Here is a 15912-nt window from a genome sequence, read left to right on the forward strand (position 1 = left end):
CATGAGCAGAGAGAAGGCAAATATTTTCATTCATTCTGTGGCCCAACCCTTTTTTCTGATCCACCCATAACAGATAGATTTTTTTAAAAAAAAAATTATAATAATTATTTTGGTAAGAGCAAAATATGATCTGGTTCTTTCCATTGCTTTATTCATGACAGCAAAAGTCTGAACAAGGGCGTCACGTACACACATGGATTAATATTTCCACCCAGAGTGGAAAAATCTCTTTTGGAACTGCAGAATATTTGATATATTATTGGGATTCTGATAGAAATATCTATCAGATAGATTATTTATTTGTCTGTCATCTACATCTATCTATCTATCTATCTATCTATCTATCTATCTATCTATCTATCTATCTATCTATCATCTTATCTATGTACTTACCTACCCTACCTATTCTATTCTATTCCATTCTATTCTCATTCCTATATTCTATTCTATTCTATTCTATTCTATTCTATTCTATTCTATTCTATTCTATTCTATTCTATCCTCTGTTCCATCCTCTATTCTATTCTGTTCTGTTCTAATTCTATTCCATTCTATTTTCATTCCTCTATTCTATTCTATTCTATTTCTATTCTATTCTATTCTATTCTATTCTATTCTATTCTATTCTATTCTATTCTATTCTATTCTATTCTATTCTTCTGTAAGATGTGATCACTCCATAGTGCTGCAAATATTGATAATATTCCTTTTCGGGAGCTGCTGTGTCATATATATCACCAGTGGGAGCAGGAAACATTTCAGGAAGTAAAATCTCTCGGCAGCTTTTTATTAAGTCAGCACTGAGATTCGGAAATGTCGCCTTGACAGGCAGGCTGTTCTGTAATTAACATGACGCTCAGCAGTCAAAAGAAGACATAGAGGCAGGTCCTGGGGCATTTGTCGTCTCCCTGCTCGCGCCCTGCTCGGATCACTTTCCAAATAAACGTAGCGGCAAAAGGGCGAAAGGTTAAGTCATTGTTTTATAGTCAGGCTGAGCCTTGGATGTTGCAATGGAAAGTCACTGCATTCTTCTCCATAACTCTCAGTGTACCTGGCCAAATGTTCAGTGCTTTCTAATAGATATTTCGATATTACCAAAGGCAATATCCGTAATGCATTTTAGGAACCGTAGTGAAGAAATTCAGCTCTGCTCAGCTTTCTAACGGCTAGGAGCCTCAGGAGACACAGAGGTGAGTTTGCTTGTTTATGATCTATGTATTTATTTGTATCCCACCTTTACTGTTTCTGCAAGTAACTCAAGGTGGCAAAAGAACTCAACGTGCTTTCCTTCCTCCTCCCTATTTTCCCCACAACAACCCTGTGAGGTGGGTTGGGCTGAGAGAGAAGGTGATTGGCCCAAAGTCACCCAGCTGGCTTTCACACCTAAAGCAGGACTAGAAGTCACAGTCTCCCGGTGATTGGCCCACAGTCACCCAGTTGGCTTTCATAGCTAGAGCAGGACTAGAACTCACAGTCTCCCGGTGATTGGCCCACAGTCACCCAGCTGGCTTTCACACCTAGAGCAGGACTAGAACTCACAGTCTCCCGGTGATTGGCCCACAGTCACCCGGCTGGCTTTCACACCTAGAGCAGGACTAGAACTCACAGTCTCCCGGTGATTGGCCCACAGTCACCCAGCTGGCTTTCACGCCTAGAGCAGGACTAGAACTCACAGTCTCCCGGTGATTGGCCCAGAGTCACCCAGTTGGCTTTCATACCTAGAGCAGGACTAGAAGTCACAGTCTCCCGGTGATTGGCCCACAGTCACCCGGCTGGCTTTCACACCTAGAGCAGGACTAGAACTCACAGTCTCCCGGTGATTGGCCCACAGTCACCCGGCTGGCTTTCACACCTAGAGCAGGACTAGAACTCACAGTCTCCCGGTGATTGGCCCAAAGTCACCCAGTTGGCTTTCATACCTAGAGCAGGACTAGAACTCACAGTCTCCCGGTGATTGGCCCACAGTCACCCAGCCAGGTTTCATGGCTAAAGCAGGACTCACAATTTATTTTTTTTTACTTTCTAGCCCAATACCTTAACCACTACACCAAACTGTCTAGTTCCAGTATAAATACCACGTGAGTATTATTAAGTAAAATGCGTATGGTCTGTATTTGTAGAAAACTCTTCCAATCTCACCATCCTAAATGTTTTGGTTTACCTGGACAGATATAAAAACTTCTGAAAAGATCCTGCAGTTGTATTTCTTTGCGGGGGGGGGGGGAAGTGTCAAAAAATTTAGGGGGTCAGGTGTATCCAACCGCACGATCTTGCTAACGTTCCCATTTTCTGGATGTCTCAGGTTTTCCTTTTGCCCAATGCAAATTTCCTCATCAACTTATAGCCGACCCAAAAAAATTAATCTGGTAAATTCTGCTCCACCTCCTCGGTATAAAATTGGTGGGGGGGGGGGGGAAGAAAAGAATGCCACCCAAATCGTTGGTTGACATCTTTATTGAAGCACTGAAATTTAGTTGGTTCCTTGTAGAGTGAAAGTTTACAGACAGTTAAAAGAGTTGTGGGGTCATAAATCGTGTGGCTGGGGGAGGCACGGCAGTATCCCGAGATACAGAAGGGAACATCCCCCACCCCCCCAAAAAAAATAATAATAATGAAACAAACCACAAAGAAACACTGAAGGGAAAAAAAAACGTTCCACTGTTTATACAAATTACTGCATTACTACAGAGAGCAAATGGCAGCTACTGTAAGTAACTCATCCGCGGAGGCTGTACTTTTCAAGGAGGAAATAAGAGCTTCTGTTTGGTGACTGGGTTTTACCACAAACAATGATTAACAGGTAGACAAGGAGAAGGAATGAAGGGCATCGCAGCCTCGTACAACGGCTTTTTCCCTTTTTGTGGTTGCTGAGTTGGACGCTTGTTTGCTCTACGTGTGTGTAGCGTCGTTCAGTGGCGCAGACGTCATCGGCAAATTGTCCTAACATTTAACGCAGTGCCGTCGTCGTCAGGTCTCAAAGAGGAGGACACAAAGGGGGCGAGAATAACTTAAATCGTACAAAGTATGATACAGAGCCAAAATACAGTGCGTTTAAATACTGACTTGTAGTGAACGTTGTAGCTTCCGACATTAAATAATTAAGTCCTTTTGTGCTTTACAGCTTTGTTGTTGTTGTTGTTGTCGTTCTTCTTTCCTGGTTCAAAACAGTCGCTTCCTTCCCAATACTGCCACTGTAACTGGTATTACAACAGAATCACAATTTTCCACAGACACGACGACATTCAAAACATTTACCTATGAGAATATGAGTCGCTTCCCATGAGATCACAGTGCGAGGAGAAAAAAATAAAACGACGACAAAAAACAGGGCGTAACTTTCTGTCTTGAGGGAGGCTTTCGAAATATACCTCCAGGAAGGAAGGAAGGAAGGAAGGAAGGAAGGAAGGAAAGGGAGGAAAGGGAGGGGAGGTCGGTAGGAAAAGTCCTCGTAAATCAAATTTGCGGTGGTGGGATCGAAAAGCGACGCATCGCAGGTTGGGGAAAGTGTGGGTGGGGGGGGGAGGGGAAGGAAACAACAAAAAAGTAAGCCATGTCGTGTTCTTCACGGGCCACGCTTGACGGACCGTCGCCTTCTGTTGTAGAAATGTCTGAGCCCATGTTGCCGTGAAAAATTCATCATGTAATTTTGTTTGCGAGTGCTGCACAAACGGAAAGAAGGACGGGAGAGAAGAGGGTCACTGGCCGCCAGCACACACGGGTTGGGAGGTCAAATGCAAAAACCTAAAGACGGCACGGTTCCAACCCAAAACACCAGCGTTGCCTTAAGTCAGAGGTCCCCGACCATTTTGGGGGGCACCGGGGACCGGTTCCGTGGAGAGAGGGTTTTTTCCCCACGGACCGGAGGGCGCGTGGTTTTGCGTGCTGCCTGCATCCCGCGGATGGGGCTTTGCTTGTTTGTGCGGACCGGTTGCTGGCCTGCCGCGGCCCGGTACCGGCCCACGGACCGGGGGTTGGGGACCCCTGCCTTAAGTGACCCGTAACACACTGGCGTCCCCGACTCACGACCCACTTGTTTATCGACCGTTCGAAGTGAACAACGGCGCTGGGAAAAAAGCAACTTGGGACTATGCTTTTCTCACATAGGGCTGTTGCAGCCTCCCCACGTTCATGGCATGAAATACCAGGGATGCGGGTTTTGTATTTATGGCCGTCGCCGTGTCTTGGGCTCATGTGATCACCGTTTGTGAGCTTTCTAGCCGGCTTCCGACAAGCCAAGTTCATGGGAAGGTGAGGAGCCGGATTCGTTGAACGTCCACGTGATCCACTTAATGACTGCAGCGATTTGCTTAAGAATTGTGGCCAAAAATGGTAAAATGGGGCAAAGCTCATTGAGCAACTGAGATTTGGGCCTCAACTGTGGTCTAAATTTAAATTTTAAATTTAAAAGTTTAAATTTTAAACTCTTTGGGGGCTATTAATTTAATTTTATTTGGATTTGTACATTGCACTGTTTTAATTTGCCCTGTAAACCGCCCTGAGTCCCTTGGGAAAAGGGCAGTATATATATTGAAACAAATAAATAAATAAATAAAATACCTGTGCAATGCGAGCGTTAAGTTTATTATTGATTTACCCATTTATTGGGATGGGTAAATCACACCTTTCAAATGGCACAGAGGCAGCTCAGAACTGGCTGGCATACACACACACACACACACACACACACACACACACAGACGGCTGAAACATACGAGAGAATAAATCAAGTGATTAAAGAGAGAAGGAAGTAGAGAGCGAAACGTATCGGGGGTTAAATAATGATGGCCAATATTAAGTGGCTTACTTCTGGGCGCTAACCTTGGTTTGATTTCTGAACAGCACAACCCTGTTTTAATTGTGGTTGCTGCAGGCTAGCGTCTGCAGCTGGTTTAAGTAGATCAGTTCTGAAAATCAGCAGCGGCTGTCAAGATTGAAGCACTTTTGCATTATTCGCAGGTATCCCGTTTTAATAAATCTCAGTTTATTCATATAGCGGTTTGGGAAATGGCTCAGATATACAAGGTAGCTCTCAACTTACGAACACAATTTCCGTTGCTAAGCGAGACATTTGTTAAATGAATTTTGCCCCGTTTTACAAACTTCCTTGCCACACATGTGAATCACTGCAGTTGTTAAGTTTGTGACACGGCTGTGAAGTGAATCTGGCTTCCTCACTGACTTTGCTTGTCAGAAGGTCGCAAAAGGGGCACCACGTGATTCCACCCCCCCCCGGGACACAGCGACCGTCATAAATAGAAACCGCTTGCCAAGCGTCTGAATTTTGATCATGCGACCCCCCTGGGATGCTGCAAAAGTCGTAGGGGTGAAAAATGGTCGTAAGTCACTTTTTGCAGAGCCGTTGTGACTCTGGATGGTCGCTAAAGGAACGGTTGTAAGCCCAGGACAGCCTGTCAAAATCAACATTTGCTGACGTTATTTGTAAAAGTTCATTCTTGGGCCATGCAGCTTTTTATCCACTAGGTGGCAGTCTAACACTGTAACCCCAGTGGCCAATTATTCTATGTGCAGAGGTCTAAACCTTGGCAACTTTTAAGACTTGTGGACTTCAACTCCCAGAATTCCTCAGCCAGAGGAATTCTGGGAGTTGAAGTCCACAAGTCTTAAAGTTGACAAGGTTGAATATAAATGGATTGGCTGAATGCTGTGATCTCTCCAATTTCCTCTCCCAGTACAGTTACAATGCTAAGAAATCAGATTTCGACCTTAGACCCACTTGTGTGCAATGCATTCTTGTTTTTTTATGCTACCACAAGAAAGCGGCACTCCTTAGTTGACTTAGCAGAGGATAAAGGAAGGACTTTGTGGGATCATATGAAGACCTACGCCTCCCCTGCTGTGAACTAACTTGTTCTCCACTAACACACCCCACGGGGTGTCTTGGTTCATTAGAGGAATGGGGGAGTATTTGTAAATTGAGAAGAAACGCATGTTCATGAGGACCAGCCTCTTGAATTGTCTCCAGGGGAAAGCAGAACGTTCAAATCAGAAAATCCACAGAGGTGCTCAGAATCCCGTTATTTGGATGGGACTTTAACGAATTCTCCCATCATAGGATAAGCTATTTTCTCCCATCATAGGATAAGCTATTGGCGATAATAACTCCTAGTCTGGTGTTTCTCAAATGTGACAACTTTAAGACGTGTAGCCTACAACTCCAGGAATTCCCCAGCCAGACCTGATTTTAATGAACATTTGCAGAAATCTCACTTCTCTTCAAAATTAGCGAGGTAAATGATAATAAAAAAGTACAGTCATTGTTGTTGTTAGTTGCGAAAGTGTCCGACCTGACAGTCATGGACCAAGATAAAAAAATATATATGACTCAAGCGATAACCTTAGTGTTAGTTGAAAAGTCACGTTTGACCTTGTGCTAATTCTGCAGGCTGAGGGATGTACACAACTTCTGTTTGAGGAATGTGCAATTATAGGGGTAACTAGATCATCTGGAGTTAAAAAAAAAGGGCTGAATTGTAGGCTGAACTTAAGCAATTCTGGTCCTGGTTCCTGATTTCTTGTCTTTGGGAATGTAAAACCTACTCGTGGTTAAATTTGGGGCTTCTAATCGCAGGGACCAGCCTTGATCTTGCGGGTCTAACAAAGTGGCATGACCAGGAATTATAATGTGACTCCGCTCCCGGCTAAATCTGAAGAGGAGGAATTGGTAAATCCAGCCTCTTGACTTGGGGCATCTTCCTTAAAATTTCTCTTTGGTCAAAGTTGCCTGCAGATGTTACTTCTGCAGTCCTTGGTCATTGACCGAATACATATTACTGACCGACCGACTGACTGGCTACTTTTTGGCCTCTTTAGGAAAGGTGTCCAAGCCACCAAGGTGTCACTCGGGGTGCTGTGTAAGGGCAAGTTCAAATGCAGCTCCTGTGGTGGCACAGTGGTTAGAATGCAGTATTGCAGGCTAACTGCCCACTGCCAGCAGTTCGATCCTGACCGGCTCAAAGTTCACTCAGCCTTCCATCCTTCAGAGGTTGGTAAAATAAGGACCCAGATTGTTTTGGGGCAAGAGGCTGACTCTGTAAAACCTCTGTAGGGACGCGGTGGCTCAGTGGGTTAGGGCACTGAGCTTGTCGATCAGAAGGTCAGCAGTTTGGCGGGTCGAATCCCGAGTGCCGCGTAACAGAGTGAGCGCCTGTTACTCGTCCCAGCTTCTGCCAACCTAGCAGTTCGAAAGCACGTAAAAATGCAAGTAGAAAAATAGGGACCGCTACGGTGGGAAGGTAACAGCGTTCCGTGCACCTTTGGCGTCTAGTCATGCCAGCCACATGACCATGGAGACGTCCTTGGACAAGCGCTGGCTTTTCGGCTTTGAAACGGAGATGAGCCCCTAGAGTTGGAAACGACTAGCACACATGTGCGGGGGAAACATTACCTTTACCTTTTATGAAGTGGTCTATAAGTCTAAGTGCTATCGCTATTGCTATTTAAGCCGTGGCGGCTCAGTGGTTAGAATGCAGCATTGCAAGCAAACTCTGCCGACTGCCAGCAGTTCAAATCTCACCGGCTCGAGGTTGACTCAGCCTTCCATACTTCAGAGGTGGGTAAAATAAGGACCCACATTGTTGGGGGGGGGGCAAGAGACCGACTCTGTAAACCCTCTTAGAGAGGGCTGTAAAGCACTGTGTAAAGCGGTATATAAGTCTATTGTGATTTTCAGAGCATGAGGAACGAGGGTCCATGGTGGTGTCAATTTTTGGGAGGAAAATATTGTGGAATTGCTGTTCCATTCCCTTCTTCTTGGGTTCTTTTGACCTACAATTATAGAATTTCCTTGGCGGTCTCTTAGGCCCATCTCTGGTTAGCTTCCTAGCCCAGAGGAGATCAGCCAGAAGCAGCCTATTGCTGTGATGTACAACAGATAGATTTGAACTCATTTCTCTGATCCCGTGGACTTCTTATTGCCCCTCTTAATTTGATTCCATCTGTGCTCTCCTGTTGAAAGTGAGAAATCCCTTCATTTTCCTTTCTGAATTTCGGTAAACATTGAACGGATTCAGCCCAACAGTTTTCAAAACATATCGCAGAATTCCGACTACTTGACATGCAGGTAAACTTACAGCCTCAAACCTCTCCAAATAAAGCTAGCTTTTCAGGTAATGTCTGAAAGCAGAGCTGAAGCTGACTGACTTCAGCTTCAAGCAACAATATCAGTATTACACGACACTACGGGATTGCACTGATATTGCAGGAATTGAAATCACTTACCTTACTCTAGTGTAAAACCAATGACAGCAAATAATGAAATACAACACAAATTAGAAAATGTATTTCAATGCATGCAGCACTGTGATTAGTCATTAAAGACGGATGAGGTTTAGAGGCAATATAGGATTTTTCATCTCTTTTGAAAATAAAAATTGAACAAATTACTTTCCGGTTGAAAGAAAGTATATCTCTATAGCTGTAATCATTCAAATATATAGTTCTAGAAATACCACTTTGCAATGTAACCCCCAAAGTTGGCATAGGTAAATGGGAAAGCTAGCACAAAGCTGCAAAAAACGTAACGTTTTTTTTTCTAGGTTAACGTAAACGATATTATTTTGGGTATGTATCACCACGATTCCGAACTCAAGAGATGAAGCAAAGGAAGACAAGGCATTTACACGAATGTACATTATTACTGCTAAGATATTTAAGAAAGATCTTTCCCCCCAATTTTTGCAACTCCCCCACCTTTAAAACTCTTGCCCCCCAAAGTTACAATTTTAATCATGAAAAGCATGGTGACAACGTTTATCTGACGATTTACCGCATGCCTCTTGTTCAAAATATTGTGATACCAGCATTCCGTTTCACTGTAAATGACACGAAAATATTTTTTCTGTGCAATTCGTATTTCTGCCATTGGCAATTCCAGTTAGGAGTGGGAAATCAAACCTCCGCGGGTTTGCCTTAATAAACTTACGTCAAAGCATCAATATTTACATTTTATATTGAAATATTTCTTATGGAAAGGATCAAAAAAAGAGTGCTGGCATCTGCTGTCAAGCAGGCAGGGGGTGGGTTTGGGGAAGGACTGACATGCACAGCAAGTATAACTTTAAACTATTTTTGCAGAATAAATACGCAAGCAGAGAGAAGAAATATTCTAGGGGGTGGGAAAAAAGAGAGGGGGTGTGCCTATAAGTGAGCTGCAGGTCCCCATTATGTTTTTAATTAAAAAAATGACGAAAGCAGTGTCTTCTCATCCTGCTCCAAGCTCCACCCCTTTGAGATATGCGGGTGACGTCACAATGCGTGCACAAAAGAGGCGGGGCTTGTGTTGCAATGGCAGGAAGTTGCTTTCGGCAAGCTGATGGGTTTGGCACCCGCTGAGTAGGAAATGCTTTGTCACATTAAAGATAAGCTAAGTATATCGCTAGGGGGCTTTCCCCCCCACCAGCGAGTTGTTCTGGCCCCAGAAATGCATTTAAAGTAAAATGAACGGAAGAAGTTTCTTTGGAAGCCTCTGTGGCTTTAGTCTAAAGATTCACTCAACCGTCAGCCATCAAACTACTTAAATATAACAACGCCGTGTTGCTTCCAGGTGTTTTCCTAAGTCTTCCTTAGCCAAGCAGGAAGGTATCACTAGATATTCTCTGTTCATCTCTATCCTCTCTCCTTCTCTCACTCTCTCTCTCTCACACACATATTATCTGTCTATTCATCTGTCCACCAATATCTGTCTATCTATTCATCTCTCTATCCAGCCATCATCCATCCATCCGTCATCTATCTATCTATCCATCTATCTATCCATTCATCCATCCATCCATCCCTTATCTATCTATCCATCCCTTATCTATGTATCTATGCATGTATGTATGTATGTATGTATGTATGTATGTATGTATCTATCTGTCTATCTATCTATCTATCTATCTATCTATCTATCTATCTATCTGTCTATCCATCCATTCTTCCATCCATTCCTTATCTATCTATCCATTCCTTATCTATGTATCTCTGTATCTCTGTATGCATGTATGTATGTATGTATCTATCTATCTATCCATCCATCCCTTATCTATCCATCCCTTATCTCTGTATCTCTGTATGTATGTATGTATGTATGTATGTATGTATCTATCTATCCGTCTGTCCGTCCATCCATCCATCCATCCATCCATCCATCCATCCATCCCTTATCTATCTATCTATCCATCCCCTATCTATCTATCTATCTATCTATCTATCTATCTATCTATCTATCCATCCCTTATCTCTCTATCTATCTATCTATCTATCTATCTATCTATCTATCTATCTATTCATCTGTCTGTCCATCCATCCATCCATCCATCCATCCATCCCTTATCTATCTATCCATCCCTTATCTATGTATGTATGTATCTATCTATCTATCTATCTATTCATCTGTCTGTCCATCCATCCATCCATCCATCCATCCATCCATCCATCCCTTATCTATCTAGCCATCCCTTATCTATGTATGTATGTATGTATGTATGTATGTATGTATGTATGTATCTATCTATCTATCTATCTATCTATCTATCTATCTATCTATCTATCTATCTATCTATCTATCTATCCAACCATCCATCCCTCCACGGGTAACACTGCAACGGCCCCTAAGTGCTGGCTTTAAGTCACTTTTTCCAGTGCTGTTGTATCTTTGAACAGTCACTAAACGAATGGCTGTAAAGTGAGGACTAGCTGTGCTAGGAACTCTCAGCGGTGGATAATAGCTCTTGGTTTCTTGAGTTGTGCTGTGTCTATACACTCCTCTTGACAACTTGCCCTGGTCTTTATTTTTTTTTCTTAGCGTGAATGTAAACGACTCAAAGGAAATTCAAAGTTTGCTGCATCCCTTGAGTCTGTGGCTTGGAAGTTATAAAAAAAGATCTGGCATCAATCGCTCTAACTTTTTCTTTTTTTGGCCTTACTTTATGTTTCTCCTCTTTTTTGTTCTCTTTTTGAAAAAAATTAATCTGGGAAGTGACCCAAGAGACAGAAGAAAGGAGGGAATTGTTAGCTCCAATCCGAATCAACCACAGCCTTGTTCCTGACTGACAGAATCAACAGTGAACCACCTTGCAATTAGCTGTGCTAATTGTCTCCTGCTCATCAAGGTCCCTCAGTCCCCGAGTAAAATATAATAATAAGCTATGCTGCAAAAATTACAACGCCGAATTGCGTTCCAACTGATAAAATATCAGGATGCTGTTATTTTAAGTCAAACCAAGTTGAACTAAGGGCCAAATGAACCCCCCCTGGACTTCACGGCCCAGTCGCTTTTAACCACAAAGCAGTTTTAATCTTTAATAACTGCAGAGATATAAGTACCGCCGTTTATAAAAAAGGTTGTTTGAACGTCCCCGTGGTTTAAATTTCTTTTCAGCTTACTTAGTGCTGTGAATTGGCAATCTTGTAATTCCAATTATATCCCTGTGCTACCCCGGGAGCTGTGGAGGCGCAGTGGTGAGATTGCAGTATTGCAGGCTGACTTTTGCCCATAGTCAAGAGTTCGATCCTGACGGGGCTCAAGGTTGACTCAGCCTTCCATCCTTCCGAGGTCGGTCAAATGAAGACCCAGATTGTTGGGAGCAAATAGGCTGTGTCTGTAAACCGCTTAGAGAGGGCTGTAAAGCACTGTGTGAAGCGGTATATAAGTCTAAGTGCTATTGCTATCTAAGCCATGGTGGCACGGTGGTTAAAATGCAGCATTGCAGAGAAACTCTGCCCACTGCCGGCAGTTCGATTCTGACCAGCTTATGGTTGACCCAGCCTTCTGTTAGGTATATGTCTGTTGCCTAACTGGTCGGGTTGGCAATATATAAACAACTACTGTATGATTGCAATAAAAACTGTAATGCATAACTTTAAAAGTAAATGTATTGCATCATACCTTTTGCCGATTGGCTAGTACTGATCCCAATGGCCATAAGAGGGAGCTAGTGACATGGCTTATCTCTCTCTGTTACAATCGGTGACGTTTTCACGTCTCTCTGCTATTCTCTCTGTTTATTGTGGAGTGTGGAGTTTGCTACTGTTTGTAAAGTCTGAAGAACTCTGTTTATTGTGGTTGTCTTAAAGACTGGTAAGACGGCTCTGTAGTGGATAATCCTTAGACTGTTGTTATTGACTATCATCTAATTACTTATGAATGACCTGGACTATGCTTTATTCTACTAGTAAAAGTTTTACACATCCCAGTGCATCTGTATGGTTGCTGTGCATAATTCATTACTCTCAAAATCCCGTTCTTCTGTGCAAGCTCTTGCTTACTCAAGGGTAGCTCTGCACATCACTAACACCTTCCGTCCTTCCGAGGTCGGCAAAATGATTGTACGGAGCAATAGGCTGACTTTGTAAACCGCTCGGAGAGGGCTGTAAAGCACCACAAAGCGGTATAGACCGTAAGTCTAAGGGCTACTGCTATAATTTCATGTTTGGGTTACGTTGGCAAACGTTGAAAAAAACAACAACAACCCCCCAAAACAAAATCTATTGCATGCTCTGGTTAGATGACCTCAAGTCCACCAGAGTAGTAAGAAGAAAATTTGGTCCAAGCCGAGTCCAGAGGATGAGATGGTGAGATGGTGTCCTCGATGTAACTGACACCAAAGGAAAGTCAACCCTGGTTGTTCTTTGAGGGGACAGATCCTGAAGCTCAAAGACTTTGGCCACCAAATGAGAAAAGGGGACTTCCTTGGAGAAGACTCAGATGTTGGGGAGGACAGAAAGCAGAAGGAGAAGAGGAACTTTCGAGCTGACAAGCCCAGTCTCTCTAACTGGGGGAAGCCATCGCGCCACCCCCGTAATATTCTCACAGGTTTCTCATAGAAAAAGGAACTCCCCAAGAACTATGAATTATTTTTTTTTGCAATGAGAACATTATTTCTCTCTTAAACCTGCACACACACACACACACACACACACACACACACACAAAGGTAGCGGACAAATCAGTAATAAGATTCTATTTTCACGTTAGGCTAAACTCAGAAGTTGATGTGACGGAGGCCAAGCTTAGCAAAGAGTGTGGTTAAAAAAAAACAACCAACTAGGCAGGGCAGCTAAGCACGAAAAATTACCGATTGTTGGATAAAAGCTACAATTTAAGTATGGCACGGATGCCATGCAAAGCTGGTGCCTTTTGGTGCAAAAAAATATTAAAATTAAAAAAATAGCAGAATCAACTAGAAATGAAGGAATCTTAAGTTGTCCTTGTCCTCTTCACTTGTTTAAATTAGGGCTGTCAATAGACCGATAGAGATTTTATTTATTTATTTATTTCATGGCAAATCGAATGCCTTCCTTTGGAACAGATCAGTGGCGGCTTGATTTAAATATTAGATAGATCTGTGCGGAAATGACCATTTTTTTTTGTCAGCTAGGGCAAAAAAGCTGAACCATCGACTTAATGGCTTGATTTGGGTGAGCCTCCTCTACCGAGAATCCACTTAGGATCCAGGGGTCCTCCCCAGCAATCAGTAACCATCTAGCATGGCATGGGATGTAGGGTCCCTGGTGTAAACCGGAACTTTACAAAGGCAATTTCAACTATAAAGGTAAAGGCTTACTCTGCCCAGTTGTGTCCAACTCAAGGGGGTGGCGTTCATGTCCATTTCCTGGCTGAGGGAGCCAGCATTGTTCACACGCACACTTGTGTGGTCATGTGGCCAGCATGATTATATGCCAGGTTGCACAGTTCCCTTCCTACCAAAGTGGTACCTATTTATCTACTCGCATTTGCATGCTAGGTGGACAGGAGCTGGAGCAAGGAACGGGAGCTCACCCCTTCATATGATGTTTGGGTCTCAAACTGCCAACCTTTCGGTCAACGAATCCAGGATCTTAACTGCTAGGCCAAAATGCCTCCAATTTCAATTATGCTCTCTGTAATCTTCAGTCCAACTACGTGGAATCTGAGAGGGGTCCTGCCACCCCCCCACCATTTTTTTTCTGCGGGGGCGAAGGCTGAGCAAGGAGGAACATGGAGTGAGAGGTAATAGATCCTAGCGAACGATTCTAACCAAATAAAATGAGTTGTAATTACATCGTCTTAGTCTACCGGGGCTTAAGGGCAAAGAATGTAGGGCTAATCATGGTGGTTAGATCCTGGCTAGCCTCTGAACCAGGGCAGCTTTCCACAGCTGATGTCAAAAGGTAAATCATAGTACAGTGTAATGAAGCTCAGTAGCAATTGGTTCTTCCAGCCCTAATTTAAATGTGATTCAAGGAAATGATCCTTTCACACTGAGTCAACATTTCCATAGGTAATCTTACAACTCGGGTTTTATCAGGCATATTCTTCCAGAATTTCAAATAAAAGAACATCGGAACCTATCTCTCAGCCAAACACCGTAGCGATGAGTCCCAGCCCGGCAATGACACTAGAATTTCAGGAAATTGTTAGAGAAAAAGTGAATAACTTCTCCAGCGATATATATATATATATATACTGTATATAAAGTGGTTTTTCTACCGTGAGTTAGATCGCTTCCGTCTGGGGAAAGAATTAACAGGCAAAAGAATATACTCTCTGCCCAAGAAACCTAATATAGCGGACCTTACTTCTCAACATTATCACGAATGACCCATTGAGATCCCCATATCAAAATAACTTATCTTATGTCCAGTCAGAATTTGAAAATAACATTTAACGTAGCACAGTATTTAAACGAAATGATCCGGTTAAGGTATGCATATGTGGGACTGATTGGGGTAGATTGTAAGGGCGACTCCGAAATATAATGTTATATTTTATCTATCCCTTAAATTTGTATTTTATTGCTATTTCATCTTAAATTGTATCTTATTTAATTCCATTTTAAATTGTATTTTATCAAATTCCATTTTGGATTGCTTTTATCAAGTTTTGGTGACGGTTTGTTGCTGGAACTTTGCACTTTGATATGGCCCAAAGGGCTAATCAATAAAGTTGTTGTTGAAACATTATTCTGCCATTTTAAAATAAGGAATTTCGTGCCAAAGCCAATAGCAATATTACGCGGTAGAAGAGCCATCCAATTTTATATTTTGCCGCAAAGAACGGAAGTCCGGTTTATCCTTACTAAACTTCCTTTACATTGCTGAAGCTTGATGCACAAATGCAGAGTTCCTTAACCTGGGCCACTTTGGACTTCAGCTCCCAGAATTCTCCACTGCATGCTGGCTAGGGAATGCTGGGAGTTGAAGTCCTCCCGTCTTAAAAGTGGTCCGGGTTGAGACCCACTGCTCTGATAGACATATTTCCCCTTGTATTTCATAAAAGTCCCCTTTTCCCCGCCTTGATAAACAGCGATTTGCAGATAAAGCATTCTCAAACCCCACATTTACACAGGACTCAAGTCAATAACTGAACATATTCCATCCTGATGTGGAATATGGGGCTGGTGGTCGTGCGTTAGAACGGCATGCAATATACTCACTGAACAACTTCTACGTGGTCCAAAGCCCATTGATCGTGGCCTGAGCCACTGTGGCGGGATTGCCACCAGCGGAGTAACACCCCCTTCATTCGTGCCTCCCTAAAACGAGAAACGACGCAGTGAGGGAGCGGAAAGGAATAGAACAATAGAGTTGGAAGGGGCCTAGGAGGTCCTCTAGTCCAGCCCCCTGCTCAGGCAGGAGGCCCTATACAAGGGGTAGGCAACCTTGCCTCTTTTATGACTCATGGACTTCAACTCCCAGAATTCCTGAGCCAGGATAGCTGGCTCAGGAATTCTGGGAGTTGAAGTCCAAGAGTCATAAAAGAGCCAAGGTTGCCTACCCTTGTCCTATACCATCTCAGACAAGTGGGGGTCCAGTCTCTTTTTGAAAGCCTCCAGTGATGGAGCACCCACAACCTCTGGAGGCAGGTTGCTCTACTGATTAATTGTTCTCACTGTTAGGAAATTTCTCCTTAGTTCTAGCCTGCTTCTCTCG

General features: G+C 43.2%; 1 protein-coding gene across 1 annotated transcript in view; it reads right to left on the minus strand.

Annotated features, from left to right (window-relative positions):
* Positions 1 to 2434: 2434 nt before the first annotated feature.
* Positions 2435 to 15912, minus strand: part of RELN (reelin) — a gene marked incomplete at its 5' end in the record, with an annotated part of 292461 nt that continues 278983 nt past the window's right edge. The window contains 2 exons of the mRNA XM_083366535.1: positions 2435 to 3659; positions 15417 to 15515. Coding sequence (XP_083222661.1) covers positions 3563 to 3659; positions 15417 to 15515 — 196 coding nt within the window. The 3' untranslated portion in view covers positions 2435 to 3562. The remainder of the gene's footprint in view (positions 3660 to 15416; positions 15516 to 15912) is intronic.

The sequence above is a fragment of the Vipera ursinii genome (assembly GCF_947247035.1).
Source record: "Vipera ursinii genome assembly, chromosome: 6".
Classification (NCBI taxonomy): Eukaryota; Metazoa; Chordata; class Lepidosauria; order Squamata; family Viperidae; genus Vipera; species Vipera ursinii.